Raw genomic sequence first — 15,260 nt, 5'->3', positions numbered from 1 at the left:
GGCTTTAGAGGCCACTAAGTTCTATTCTCTCGTTTTTTACAGGTGGGAAAATTGAGGCACTAAAAGGCCCTCATCCCTTTTTATTTCTTTTTGTTACAAAGGATGGTTTAAATTGGGGGAGGGAATCATATGCAGCAAAATTTGTGCTCTACAATCAAAGGCATAAGTTGAAGCCAGATATATATGGCTTTACATGCTAAGTTGAAGAGTTCGTATTTTAGTTTGGAGGCAATAGGGAGTCCTCAAAGTTTAATTAGCAAGGGAATTTCATGGTGAAATTTGTACTTAGGAAAATTATTTGGGCATTTATGTGGAGGATGTTTTAGAGAAGCAAGCTTAGGATTAGAAGCAAGGAGATCAATTAAAAGGCTAATGAAATAGGCTAGTCACAAATGTTAATGAATGTGTGAATTAATGTGTTAGCAGTATACAGAATCACCAAGACTTGATAAGTGAGGGCAGTAATTAGGAAGAGTCAATAGTTTAGGATGGCTGTCAGTTGTAAACCAGAATGACTAGAAGGACAGTGATCCCTCACAAAAAATAGGGATGTTTAGACAAACATGTTTTGAGATACATATGGGACATTCAAATGAGGACATCTAGCAAGACAATAATGATACAGAATTATAGTTAAGGATAGAAATTAGGCATTTATATAGCTAAACATATGACAGAGCCTAGAGAGAGGGTATAACAGGAAAAAAGAGAACTCAAGTCAAGAGACTTAGAGGATATGCCTATGGCCAAAAAGAGGGACATGTAAGATGATGATATACAGGGCTTTGCACAAGTACCTGTATAGGCATAATAAAAATGTATCGATTGAATGATCTAGCAAAGAAGAATAAAAAGGGCAGATAGATTAAAAACAAACAAACAAACAAAAAAAAGATCTAGGAGATAGAAAATCAGAAAAGCTAAAGAAAAAAAAGAACATGCAGAAAAAGGGATGGTCAACAGTATCAAAAGCTCATACGCAGAGTTAAAATAAAACGCTGAAACAGACTCTATTATGCTTTAGTTGGAATAAAAAATACAGGAGTGGCAGTCATGATCTCAGACAAAGCAACAGCTGAAAGAAATCTAATTAAAAAAGATAATCAGGGAAACTATATTTTTCCAAAAGGTGCCACAGACAATAGAAAAAAAAATTACAGCAAATTTCTTTCATAAAGACCTCATTTCTCACATACAAAGAGAATTGAGCCAGATATCCAAAAATAAAAGCCATTCTCCATTTGATAATAGATTAAAGCAGTTTTCAGAAGAAATCAAAGTTACTAATAGTCATGTGAAGAAATGTTCTAAATTATTTCTGATTAAATAAATGCAAATTAAAACAACTCTGAGGTACCATGTAGATTGGCTTATAAAATGACAAAAAAGAAAAAAAGAAAATGATAAATGTTAGAGAGGATGTGGGAAAATAAAAAAACTGCTATATTTTTGTACATAAATGTCCTTTTCTTTTTGTTGGATCTCTTTGTGATACAGATCTAGCAGTGGTAATGTTGGATTAAACAGTACACAGTTTTATAGCCCTTTGGCATAGTTCCAAACAGTTCTCCAGAATGGAAAGCTAGAAATATGTCAAATAGAGTGAGGACTAAAAAATGGCCATTGAGATTTGTAATTAAAATATGCATAAGGATTCTGGCTTTCACATATTTACACAGCTATTAAGTGTTAAAACTAAAATTCAAACCTATATCTCTTGACCGCTAATTCTGTGATTTTTTCCACTGTAATGTATTCAACATATTTTATATTTCAGTGTTTGATGGATTTATTGTCAGTCTGTAAACACAGGATCATTGATTTAGAGACGGCAGGGGTTTTAGAAGCCACTAAGTCCAATTCTCTCATTTTTACAGAAGAGAAAACTGAGGCACCAAAAAAATGGCATGACCTGTCCAGGGTCACATAGCTAAAAAGTGTCTGATACAACCTAGAACTTTCTTACTCCAAGTGATGTGAACCCTAAACTAACAAGTCCAACCAGCTCCTTTACCAATTCTGTTAAGCACAGAATGATGAAAAGCTGGAGTTCATTCAGCTTTTCACTGTTAGTACTTCAATTTCTGAAGTCTTAGACAATTATGGGACCTGGTCAGCAAGTGGATTTCATCTAGTCTTTTCTTAATCTCTCCCAGATCCCTCTCCAACTCCTCCTTTATTTCTCCCCTTAGTCCTTAAATCCTGCCTCTGCTTCCCTGAGACTTTAAAGATTGGTTTCTTAAAAGCAAATTGCTTATTTATTTGACTCTGCCTTGCCTAATTGTATTTTCCTGAATCCAAGTGCTATTCACATAAAATAGCAAACCTTTGTAATTTGTGATTAATGTCTCAACATAATTTCTTTGTGTTGATTGAACAATATTATGTTCTCCCAAGTCTATTTTATATTACCTCTTATAACTTTGCATGTCCAGTGCCCTATCCTCTAAGTCAAATGCCTCTTCATCTTTTGCTTCTTTAAGTCTGTGAAAATATGAGCTTGAATGCCAAGAGACTTGGCTTTAAGTTTCAGTTCTGCCATTTACTAGCTCTGTGAGTATGAAAAAGTCATTTCACATCTCTGAACCTCAGTTTCCTCATATATAAAATGGAGATAATAATTTATCTATTATTTAATCCACAGGGCTATTTTGAAAATAGAACTTTGTAAACTTCAAATCACTACTAAGCAACTATTCCTACATTGTGCAGGTCCCCAAATCCATGAACCCCATAAGAAATTAGAAAGCACTGCTGCTCTGACTCAAGAAAAGCCAAAGACAGAACTCTCAAGTCACTATGAGAAAATCCAAACTGATATATATATTTTTCATGAAGTATCAATACTCATTCATAAATAAAAAATGAAATTGCTCAGAAAGAACCGTGGATTGGTTGGTTGGTTGGTTTTGTATCTTTAGCACTTTGCACATTGCATTTTGCATAAAGGTTTGATAAACATTTGCTATTGATGATAATAATGATGAGAGTGGTAGTGATGAACAGAAGCAAAAACAGCTAAGATGAAATTCAATGTTTTTGAACATCTGAGGGGCAAAGTACTTAAGTACTAAAATCTGGAAGGACAATATAGAAGGGCAGAAACTAGAATGAAAAAAATATATAGCAATGCCCAAAATAATAGAAATTTTGCAATCCTAATATGAAGTTAAAATATAAAATTTACAGTTTCCCAGTTTACTAAAATTAATACCTTTTATTTTTTTCCTTTGTAATAATAACAAATATGATGATGATGATGATGATGATGATGATGATGATAGCTAATATTTACATGATACTATGTGCCAGGCACTGTGCCAGACTAAGCAATTTTTCAAATATCTAATTTCATCTTCACTATAACCCTATGATGTGGTATAGGAGGGCAATTTCTGGTTCCAAATGATGTGTTTGAGGTTTAGCACCGAATGATGAGATCCCAGGCACCAGGCACCAAATGTTGGAGTTCAATCATGTGAAGCATTCACAATGGCCATTCTCTTTGGCAAAAGGTAGATTTATTTAGGAGAAGAGGTCACAGGCAAAATGAAGAGATACAATAGATATCAGGAATAGAAAATATGAAAGAACTGGGAGAGCATATAGTTAGCAATGAAAGGATTTTTAAGCATGAGGGGAGGGGGAATGGGAGGAGAGACAGCATGTGGCATGAGGGAAGGGTGAAGGGAAAAACACCACAAGGCAGTGTCATGGTGGACTACCCAAAAGGGGTTCAGCTAAGATGGCGTGAATCATGGACACATGTATTGGGGAAATTTAACCTCAGGGGTTTGACATAATTCTTATTTCTGACTGGACATAGCAAGGTAGGCTTGCCCAGACCTCCAGAGAGTGGAACTATGAAGTTAAAACTGATCCCATCATACCCTTCCCTCTCACCCAAGGGAGGGAAGAATTCCATCAATATTCTAATCCTCATATTTATCATTTCTGTTATCTATTATCTCTCCATTTTGTCTGTAATCTCTTCTAAAAAATCCATCTTTTGTCAAAGAGAATGGTCACCGTGAATTCTTCACATGATTGAACCAATGTTTGATGCTTACAATTTCATCACTTGGGGTGCTAAACCCCAAACACATCATTTGAAATTGGCAATGTTCTCCTAAATCACCATCACCTGGGAGGTAGATGCTATCATTAGTCCCATTTTACAGATATGGAAAAAGAAGCAAACATAAGTGACTTGCCCAGAGACTGATTTTTGAGCTCATGTTTTCCTGACTCCAGGCACAGTGTTCCATCTACTCTACCACTTAGCTGCCCAAACAGAATCCACATAACTATTCCCCTACTGCTTTTTGTCTTCATGCTTTCTGTATTTCTCTAATGAATTTACAAAGCCATATGTTATCTAGGTAATCATTAGACAATAAGCTTCACAAGATACAGTACTCTGCCCATAGTAGACATTTTCTGACTAATTTAATTGTTGAGAACTGTTGAAAGAGAGAAATTTGTTCATTATTATCTAAATGTGGCCCATGATCATCATGGAGCAGAATAAAAATCTCAAATGTCTGGCAATTGTAATAAAATAACCCTTATACACTTAACATTGGCACTTAATATTTTTTATGTGCTTTCTTTACAACCCTGTAAGATAGATGAGGAAGTTAAACTCTAGAAATACTAAGTAAATTGTCCATTGCACAGAGTTGGTAGGTGTCTAAGCAGAACTTAGGCCCAAATCCTCTAAACCCTAAGCCGAGTTAGTACTTTTTCCATAACATTAAATTATCCCACAAAATGACCAAAAAAAAAAAAAATATATATATATATATATATACATACACACACACACACACACACACACACACACACACACACACACAGAGCACTATGTTTGACACTCTCTAAAGTACATATAAAGTCATATTTGTTTTATATTATGTGTGTTCCATGAAGGCAGAAAAACAGTATCTTCCCTAGGCTCTCGTCAAAGAAGGCCCTAAATAGATAAAATTGTATTTTGTTGTACCTATCACCAATACTACTGAGAAAGGCAAAATAAGAGAATGATACAAATAGAGATTTACAGAAATTATATTCTGTTAAAATTCCTAAAATTATTTGGACTAGATCAAATTCTGGAATCCAAAATCTGGCTTTTAATCAGTTTTCTCTCATTAAGCTTGTCAATGATGACAGGAGCTCATTTGTTTTTGTATCACTTAGTAAACTTCTATCTAGACATAGTAAGAACATACTTAATGTATCCTAAGTGATTGTATGATCATGAGCAAGTTAATTAATCTCATTGAGCCTCAATTCACAACTTAGATGATCCCTAATATCTCTTTCCTGCTTAGATAGCTAAGTAGTTCTAGGTCTCAGGTCGAAATCTTATTAACCTTGTACAAAGCTCCCAACTATGCTCCAAATCCTAAAGGAGAATTATATAATCATCATTTGATGAAAAGGATGATAATTCTATTCCACCACCCCCTAGAAAGTCAATTCAGAGCTCATATGGTACTGACATGGGACCAGCACATTCTTATCATTTAATTTTCATTCATTCTAAAACCTACCTGAGAGGGAGATGCCTTCTGCAAGCCCATAAGGAAGATATGCAAAGATAATCATCATCCCAAACTCCAAGGAAGGTGTCTTCCTTAAATCAATATGCTTCAATACTTGAAACACCAAACATTATGGAAAAAGAACCCAGGAATAATGTATTACAATTTCAGAAAAGGTATAAAACTGTTCTTTTTCTCCACTGATAACTAGAAATTAAAGGTTTCAAAATATCCCTAGGTTACAGGTGAAAATGAGTGACTAACAATCATTTAATTTTGAAAGGAAACTAAATGTTAGAGAAAAGAATATAGAGAATACTGTTTATAAAACACTGGGATGTTTGAGAGGAAAGAAAGAGGGAGAGAGAGAAAAAGAAAGAAAGAAGAAAAGAGAAAGAAAAAGAAAAAAGAAAAAAAGAGAAAGGAAGGAAGGAGGAAGGAAGGAAGGAAGGAAGGAAGGAAGGAAGGAAGGAAGGAAGGAAGGAAGGAAAGAAGGAAGGAAGGAAGGGGAAAGAGAAAGGGAAGGGAAGGGAAGGAGGAAGGGAAGGGAAGGAGGAAGGAAGAAAGGAAGGAAAGAAATAAAGAAAAAAGTAAAGAAGGAAGGGAGAGGGAGGGAGGGAGAGAGGAAGCAAGTTAGGAAGGAAGAAAGGAGGGGAGGGAGGAAGCAAGGAAGGAAGGAAGAAAGGGAGGGAAGGAGGAGAGAGGAAGAGAGGGAGGGAAGAAGGAAGGGAGGAAAGGACGGACGGAGGGAGGATGGAAGAAAGGAAGGGAGAGAAGAAGAAAGGGAGAAAGGAAGGAAGGGAGGGAGGGAAGGAAGAAAGGGAGGGAGGGAGGAAGGAAAGAAAGGAGGGAGGAAGAGAGGGAGGGAGGAAATCTTATGAAATAAATAAGGCAGGCATTATTATTCCCTGCTTTACCAAAAAAAATACTGAGGCTCTGAGGAGTTAAGGGACAGAATTGGGTTTTTCTCACATAATTCATAGTTTGATATTCAACAATGGCTTTTCTCCTTATTCTTGGATATACTCTAAAACTAATCCTTTCTGATGGGATGGGGCTCATCTACATTAAAATACTCCATAGCCCCTATTCATACACATCTCTTTCTCTTTTTTTCCTTCCCACTTAACTCTTTTGGTTTCCATTTCTCTTCTCAAGTCTCTTTTTTTCCTCTGTCTTTTAGACACACAAATCCCCTTTAAATTTCTTTTATCTCCTAACATCCGGTTACTTAGCTTTAAAACAAATTTAGCTTTTTATCAAAAACAGTATGAAGAGAAGTATAGGAAGCTGGAAAAACTTTCTTTTTATCCATCTACTTCTACAGGTCCCAGGTCAGAAAAGAGTTGTGATCTATGTTGGTGGATGGCCTATCTACACTAACAAAATAACATAAACTTGAAATGATGAATTAAATTCAGACAATAGAAAATTTTCTAGATTTTTTTTAAAATTTCAAATTCATAGAAAAAAGCATAGGCATAATTATCTATGATGAAACAATCTGTTTCAACTACAAAACAAACTGGTAAGATGGCCTAAGTATCAGGAAGGTCTAGAAATGGACTGCCAATTGATTCTATTTTCAACACAATAAGCTTTATGTAAAGCAATGAAAGGACAAAAAAATGTCTTTTGTAAACAAATATCTCTCCTTCTCTGGACAGAACCCCAACAGTTTGTTTCTTAACCAAAATAATGAAAATGGTTTAAATATAATTTATTTTACAAACCCATTTCCATAGCTTAAAAGAGAGTATCACTTATTTAAAAAATAAACATAATATTTATTTTTAACTTTTTTTTTAATGTTGAGTTTCAAAGTGAGAGAATATTTCCAATGTAATGATTACTGAAAGAAATGACATTTTCAAGTAAGTTTAATTTTCTTTTTTATGGATATGAAAACTGGGATACATAAAAATTAATCATATCCCAAAGAGATCTTAAAAGAGAGAAAGGGACCCACATATGCAAAAATGTTTGTGGCAGCCCTTTTTTGTAGTGGCAAGAAACTGGAAATTGAATGGATGCCATCAATTGGAGAAGGGCTGAATAAATAAGAGTATATGAATGTTATGGAATATTATTGTTCTGTAAGAAATGACCAACAGGATGATTTCAGAGAGGTCTGGAGAAGCTTACACGAACTGATGCTAAATGAAATGAGAACCAGAAGATCATTATACATGGCAACAAGACTATAAGATGATCAAATCTGACGAATGGGGATCTCTTCAACACTAAGATGATTCAAACCAGTTCCAATTGTTCAGTGATAAAGAAAGCCATATACACCCAGAGAAAGGCCTGTGGGAACTGAGTGTGGAATACAAAATAGCATTTTCATACTTTCTATTGATGTTTTCCATCTCAGGATCTTTTTTCTCTATCTAGATCTGATTTTTCTTGTGCAGCAAGACAACTGTATAAATATGTATGCATATATTTGATTTAACACATATTTTAACATATCTAACATGTATTGGACTATCTGCCATCGAGGGGAGGGAGTGGGGGGAAGAAGGGAAAAATTTGGAAGACAAAGTTTTGCAAGGGTTAATGTTGAAAAATTACCCATGCATATGTTTTGTAAATAAAAAGCTTTAATAAAAATTAAAAAATTAATTACATCTAAAATGTAACAAGAATTGGGGTTTTATAATTTTCATAATTTCTAAATGGCATCCTAATTACGTTATAACTATTATCATACCATTTTTATACATCAATTTGTGGTTTATAAAGTACTTTACAACTACTGTCAATTTGATGCTCACAACTCCTCTATGTTGTATGTAGTACACATGTTATCTTCCCCATTTTATAGATGACAAAATTAAGTCTCAGAAAACTAAAGTGGCTTGCCCATAGTCACATTTCCTTTTTTTTTCACCTTAAAAGATCATTTATTCCAATGGCTTCATTATACAAATCAGAAAACTAAGATCTGTATTTGGAAAGTGACTCGTCCAGGATCACACAAGTAGTAAATATCAGAAATGTGATTTGAATGTGAGATCCCGACTTCATATTCAGTTTCCTTGCCACTGGACAAATAAGGCCAGCATCACACAGCACTTGGAACAAACCATGAAGTCACAAATGGATAAATGGAGATGTAGCAATCCCAACTGAAGGAGGGCCTTAAAAATCAGAAGATGTGGGGTAAAGTCCTGGCTTTGATAACATTGTGTCCTCACCTACTTCAGTGATCTAAGCAACCTTCAAACCACAATTTGTAGAAGAGCTGTAATCAGCATCAAAGAAGTAAGTTCTTACACTCTTGAAGTCCTCATAAATGACAGAATCACACATGTGGATCAAATAAAAATTTAGACATCAACATCTACTGGACTAATTTAGGAGTAGTCTCTTTTTTGGGGAGGAGGCTAGATTGGTGGAAAGGACCAAAGAAGGTAGAGTTGAAGTGGCAGAGACCAGGGTAACTACAAAGTTTGGAGCTGAATTTGCTGTTTGTCCTTTTTTCACGGATTCTCTGTGCTGAGCACACTGCGTGGCACACAGTAAGTACTTAATTAGGGTTGCTGGAGGGGAGGTAGATACACTCAGTAGGAAGAGCCTTTTGGAGGAGACTAAATGTAGCAATCATCTGTCCCACATCCTTTGGAGACAAGAAAGGTTTTGCTATCTGAAGTTGGCACCCGTTTCTTAGCACCAGAAACTGTTTCCTCTGGTTTGGCACAGGTTTCACCTAGCAGACATTGTGAAACACCGTGCAATGTAGGAACTGTCCCCACCTCCCTTACTTGTACATGAGGGCTCCTCTACTATGAGGAATTCTCTTCATTTGCAAGAGACACAGCAAAAGGCCTGTGTGCATCCTTCATGGCCATCCCTCAGGAGCCATTCATAAAAGAACTTGTAGTAAGACACAAGTCTGCCCAACTTCTCAGAAGCTCTGGTCTTTAACATAATTGCCAATCCCAAACCCAAGTACAGAAGTGAGCAGAGCTGCCTCATTGAGGGGGGGTGACTCCCTACCCTCTGTAATACCCCAGGGGCAGAGAATATCATAAAATTCAGTGTTCCTCCTACAGGCAAGGAAAGGGATCTGCAAAGAGTTCTGTTTCCTTTTGGAAGATCTGGAGAGAATTGCTCCAGCACCACAAAGTTCTAGGATTAGCCTTTGGAGGCATCCACTTACACATCTCCAAAAGTGTAGATGAACTGGACGATAAAACCTGGAGTTCTTCTAAAACCGCACTGGAGAACTTAAGTGGAAATAGGAGGAATCAGTGCGAAGTCCAGGGCAGAGGTTTAATCCTGACTGTGCCACTTGGGGCAGATTACCTTCCCCTGGGTCTGTTTCCAATTTCTAAAACATTAGTACTCAGAGTCCTTAGGGATCAGCTACTGACCAGGGTTGACTTTTGGGGGTATCACGAGCCCCATTAGCATTCCGATAAAACCTGTAGATCCCTTCTCAGAATATTTCCAGATGCACAAAGGGAAATAGTCATATTGAAATGCATTTCCCACGACATTCATGAAGACCCCAAGTTAGGAACCCCTGATCCAACTGGCCCCTTTCATTTTCCAATGCAGTGCGTGAAATTCAGAGAGGGGAAGGGAATTTCCCAAAGTTAGCCAGTGGCATGAATAAGCTGTCTAGACTTTGGGGGTACTTTTACTGATACCTCTCCCCCTCCTCTAGTGAGTCTGAGAATGGCTATAAAAATGCTGTCAACAGTTCAATGCTGTCCAGATGAATGGAAGATATTATTAAACCTGCTTTGCATTCTTGATTTTTCTTGCCCCACTTGGGGCCATCTAATGAGCTCGCGGTAAAGAGCAGGAGTTCCTTCAGCAGATCTGTCCAATGGTAAAGGGAGAAGGGAATTGACTGGAAAATGATATGACATACTGAGCTCCAATGAGTTGCAAGGTTTGTTTTATTTTCAGAAGGAGCTATTGTCACCATCTAAGGTACTATTTCTGAAGTCCCAGGGAATGAGTACCAAGTTCTCCTGGGCTTGGGTTGAACAGTAGGATTTAAAATCTTTCTTTAGCTCTCTCCTCCTATGGTTAAGTACTGAAGTCCTTTCTTCTACAGATTTGGAAGATTGAAGTGGGAAGGAGAGGACTTGACATCATTCTCCTTAATAGGTTCAATGATATGGCCCAGCTTGGTCACCACTTGGGGTGCAGTCAGCTTCTGAAAGGCCCTCTGTGTGTTCCATGTGGTTCCCACTGGTGTCTTGATGGTCTGTTCAAACTCATTTGGGTGGGTGAACGGGAATGGAAGCACATTAACCTGGTGGGCTGCTGCATGGATGTTCCGCTTCTCGGTGATGACCACATTTGGCAAGCACTTGTCTTTTCTTGGAGAAACTTTAGGGGCTTTGATAAGAAACCGGCGTCTCTTCCTGGCACTGATCACCAGGCCTGGACCACCCCACTGTCCCCAGCCTGGCAGACTCAGGTCAATATCTTTTGGTTCACTTGCTTTCTCAGTTTCTTGTTTCTCCCTCTGGAAGTCAGTGATGACATCGTCCCCAGCAAAGGCCTCCTTTATGAGCTGCTTTTGGGTTACGTCCTCATCACAGTCCTCCTGTTCTACAAAGGTAGGGATTGATAAAAAGGAGTTCTCAATGTGGGCCTTCATACTGATGATAGTGTGCAGGCCAGTCATGAGCTCCTCATTCATCTTCTGAGGATTCTTTTGGTTAAAGTGAGTCCAATGCTGCCTTTCCATTACCGGCTTCAGGAGCTCCTGTTCTTGGCCAACTTCCTCTGAAACCAAAGCCCCCAGATCCTCCTCCAATGTCCTGGCTGGCCTCTCATTTAGCAAGGCCTGCTCTTCTCTCTGGACACTTGGCTTACTGTGGGCAGCTGAAGGTGGGCTCACAGGCTGTATTCTATTTTGCCTCGTTTTCTTGACCTTCTGATTTAGCTGCTTAGAGAGGTCCCTCAATTGAACTAACACCTCCTCATCTTCCTCCATCTTCCTAGGTGCTGTTGTCATGGTCGTCATCTGTTTCTGCTTCTGTGACTCCTGTTCAACTTTTTTCGAGAAGGCCCGTCTCTCTTCTGCTTCTTGCAGCAGCAGCTCGTCTTCTGCCATGGCCTCTTCCATCTCAGACTCAGCCACTTCATTGGCAGCAGGCTTCTTCTGGGTGAGAGAATTCTTGGTGTCATTCAAATGCTGCTTCTGCACCCAGGGGTTTGGTCTGTCAATGCTCAGCTGCACTTCATTCACAATGGCAGGGATGAGCCCAGCATCTTCCTCATCCTCTTCATTGTGCTCACTGTCAGAAGGTACCTTCAGTTTCTGGGTCAATTCCCGGTTCTTGATCAACTGCTCCTGCATTGCCTTACGGGCCCCCAGATTATATTTGGCCATAACAGCCTTTGACTTGGCCCATTTGCCACTGTTCTGGTGCTTGAGGGTCATTCGTTCCTGTATTCTGGCATTTTCAATTTTTTTTAGCTTTTCCAAAGCCGCAGTGGGACTGATCTTATGCAATTGTTCAAACTGCTTCAGAACCTCTTTGGTTTTCTTTTTCTTTAGCATTTTGTGAAACCTTTTGCTTTTGACTTTCTTCTCTCTTCGAGCCCTGGCCTCATAGTAGGATTGCAGGGCCCGGGCTTTCTGGAGCTCTGCTCGGCGCTGCTTGGCTTCCTCCAGACTCATGGCTTTCAAAGAGGCCTTTTCCTCCGATGTCAAGAAAGCATTGGTCACAGGCCACTTGTTCTTGTGGAGGAGGCTAAAAATTTTCTTTTCTAGAGGAGTTGATACCTTCCAGCTCTCAAGCACCTCTTCGATAGGACTATCTAGAACTTGCTCCTGCTCCAGAGGAAAGACTAGCTGTGCTGCTTTTCGGTTCTTCATGACTATTGGGTCCCACTTGTTCATGTCTTGGGAAATTTTGTTGTAGGCAGCTTCCCTGAGACTCCGTTCATTCTCTTCTTTGCTAAGGGGTAACTCCACAGTCTTCTTGTTTTTGACATTCTTCAATTGCTTCTTCACAGTGCCCAGTGAGGAAGAAATCTTGATGGGTGCCAACAACTCTGTGAGTTCCAGCTTCTCCCTTGTCCCTTCAGTGCTGACATTGAACTCCGACACCTGTGGACTGGCCTCTGACCGCTCAGCTAATGTCAGCCTCTTCTTTTCACCCAGGCCACAAATAACATTCAGGAGCTTTTGATGTTTCCTCTCTTTGTTGTTGTCATCTTCATTGTTACCATTGTCACCGTCAATTCTGTCTACTTTGCTATCAACTTCACCCTCATATGCATCATTGTTGTTCTCATCTTCACTGGTACTCAGCTGGCAGTCTGTAAGTAAATCCACCACTTCTTCCTCATGGCTCAGTACCCGAAGGCTGCTATTTTCAGGAATCTTCCTCATAATGGTAAGCAGCTGGTATTCTCCCATAGTCACATTTCAAGGAAATCTCAGAGATGAATTTTGAACCAATGCTCTATTCATGATACCATGCCGCTTCTAGGTGACAAATTTAAAACAGCTCAGTCATTAATTTAAATCTTAATAAAACCATATAAAAGTATACCAAATATATCCCTTAAACAAAACTTTGATTTTTTTTTAAAAAAAGGCACACTTAAGGAACATTAAAAGATGGCTAAAGAAAATGAAAAAGAATTTATCTAATTATGCAATACACTGCTTTCAAAGGATATTAGTGCAGAAATTAGCCCTGTTAGAGTGCCAAGTGCAGCTGAGCCAAAGAACATCTTAAGGAAGTAACCAAGGGCTTGTAGAAAAGTCTGCCACCCACTGACATCGGACATATTTTTTCTTGTCAAGCCTTCGGCTGTGCTAGGAATTCAAAGGAAATGGGGAAAAAAAAGAAAGAAAGAAATTAGAAAGGTACTTTCCACAGGCACTAATGGAAAAAAAAAAAAGAATCTATAACAACATTTTAAAGCAAAATTTCAGAATTTCATAGAGTGGCAGGGATGAGGGAGACTTTAGGACTCTAAAATGACCTTTTTAAAAAGCTAAAAGCAGCATTAGAGGCCTAGTCTAACACTATTACTTTAAAGCTCAACTAGGTCACGTAATTTGCCCAAGATCAAAAAGATAATTACAAACTTTTCTTAATATAAATAAAATTCCTACATGGTACAAATTTACCTGGACAGGCCATCTCCTTACCCTTTCTGAGCCAATTTTTTTCCTACATTTATTTAATAATATTAGGATTCTCAATGCTTGAAGAATAAATCACAAGTCTGGAACAAAATTCATTCCAACATACTTAAATTGAGCTTTGGCTAGAGAATGAACCTTCATAATAACAAATCAAGGTTGGAAGGAATTTAATGATGAATTAATAAAAAAAAAAACCCTTGACATATCAATTAATTAAATACTACAAAGGAAACAAATATTGGCAACTTAATACTATCCAATGACATTTCATGTCAAAATTCAGCTTCGTATGAAATTAAATAACATCACTTGCCAGATTGCTATTTTATGAAATGTCCCTCTTAAAAGTAAGCAAATGGGCATACTTCCTCAAAAATAGGGGACATGCTGAGCTTTGTTGCAAAAGCCTTTGAAACAAGTCTATCATTGAAACAGTGACTGAATCTTAGCTTCTAATAGGCCTTTGAAATTTTTAAAATTAAATTAACCTTGACTGCCTATAGCCCTATTTCCCAAAAGTAGAAGAAAAGGAAGAAGAACTTCCTGATCTTTGCTTTTGCTCTCCTTTCCACACACACACTAAACAAAGCAAAGAGGCCATTATATCTTAGATATGGAAAGGAACTTGGAGGTTAAGTCCAATATCACCACCACAAATACCAAGGCCTCCCTCATTTTACAGATTTAAAACATAAATACTTATGAACCAAAGAGACTAAGGGCTTTCTTTAAGTCATACAGCAAGTTAGTGGCAAAACAGACTCTTCAATTTAAGTACTCGACTCCCAGTATTTCTTCTATAATATGTTAAGCTGAGGCTAAAATGAGCAAACCAATATTTGGGTAGTAAATTTGAAATGATCCACGATTTGTTTCCTTTTCCTGGTAACTCCTCCATTTTCCCTATAGCAAGTTTTGTGAATTACATTTAGTAGATATTAACAGATATGATTCTATGAACTGCTATAGCAAAATTTTATCATTCTACTTAAGACTACTTTTCTCATGAGTGTCACTACAAACTTCTGGTTTATTTTTAACACCTTTCTTTTGTAAAACCTATTAACTTTAAGGCTGATTACAATAAGAAACCAAAGTGCTAATTTACTTAGCAAACAATCCTATAAGTAAAACAACTATACATGTAATGACTTGAAAATATCAACTGTTTGGTTATTTGATACTTTTCAGTTCAATAACTTTAGTTTTTCTCCTACACATATAAAAACTTACTTGGTCAGAACAATAGAAACTGCATCATTGAGAATGCTTTCTCCGAAAACTAACATGTTAAGAACTGGATCCACATTAAGTGCATTGAAAATAGCAATAGTAGCTACTGGGTCAACAGCAGATATCAATGAGCCAAATGCAAAGCTGTAAGAAAAAAGAGACATAAAAGGAAATTGTAACAATACTTTTCACAAGGTACACAATACCTAAAGTATGACAATTAGTGTTCTTAAGGAAAAAAAGCCAAACTATCAAATCCAAATGAAAGTGTAACCAAAAAAAAAGAAAAAAAAGATAACATTATGAATAGCTGCATTATTTATAGCATTTGTTCA

General features: G+C 37.5%; 2 protein-coding genes across 2 annotated transcripts in view; both read right to left on the bottom strand.

Annotated features, from left to right (window-relative positions):
* Positions 1-15,260, bottom strand: part of SLC9A8 (solute carrier family 9 member A8) — a 118,116-nt gene that overhangs the window by 41,129 nt on the left and 61,727 nt on the right. Inside the window, exons 8-10 of the mRNA XM_051976573.1 lie at positions 14,926-15,069; positions 13,202-13,356; positions 5,559-5,663 (exon numbers count right to left, since the gene is read on the bottom strand). Coding sequence (XP_051832533.1) covers positions 5,559-5,663; positions 13,202-13,356; positions 14,926-15,069 — 404 coding nt within the window. The remainder of the gene's footprint in view (positions 1-5,558; positions 5,664-13,201; positions 13,357-14,925; positions 15,070-15,260) is intronic.
* On the bottom strand, positions 8,138-13,172 carry LOC127548898 (U3 small nucleolar RNA-associated protein 14 homolog A-like). Its single transcript, XM_051976564.1, has one exon. It carries the CDS (start codon positions 12,949-12,951, stop codon positions 10,621-10,623), a length of 2,331 nt encoding a protein of 776 aa, XP_051832524.1. The 5' UTR covers positions 12,952-13,172; the 3' UTR covers positions 8,138-10,620.

The sequence above is a fragment of the Antechinus flavipes genome, chromosome 2, assembly GCF_016432865.1.
Source record: "Antechinus flavipes isolate AdamAnt ecotype Samford, QLD, Australia chromosome 2, AdamAnt_v2, whole genome shotgun sequence".
Classification (NCBI taxonomy): domain Eukaryota; kingdom Metazoa; phylum Chordata; class Mammalia; order Dasyuromorphia; family Dasyuridae; genus Antechinus; species Antechinus flavipes.
Note: the sequence above shows the minus strand (reverse complement) of the source record. Positions and strands in the feature narration are given on the sequence as shown.

Bases quoted from the DNA above. Each gene is read 5' to 3' on its own strand.
- LOC127548898 (XM_051976564.1), bottom strand. From the start codon at position 12,951: ATGGGAGAATACCAGCTGCTTACCATTATGAGGAAGATTCCTGAAAAT.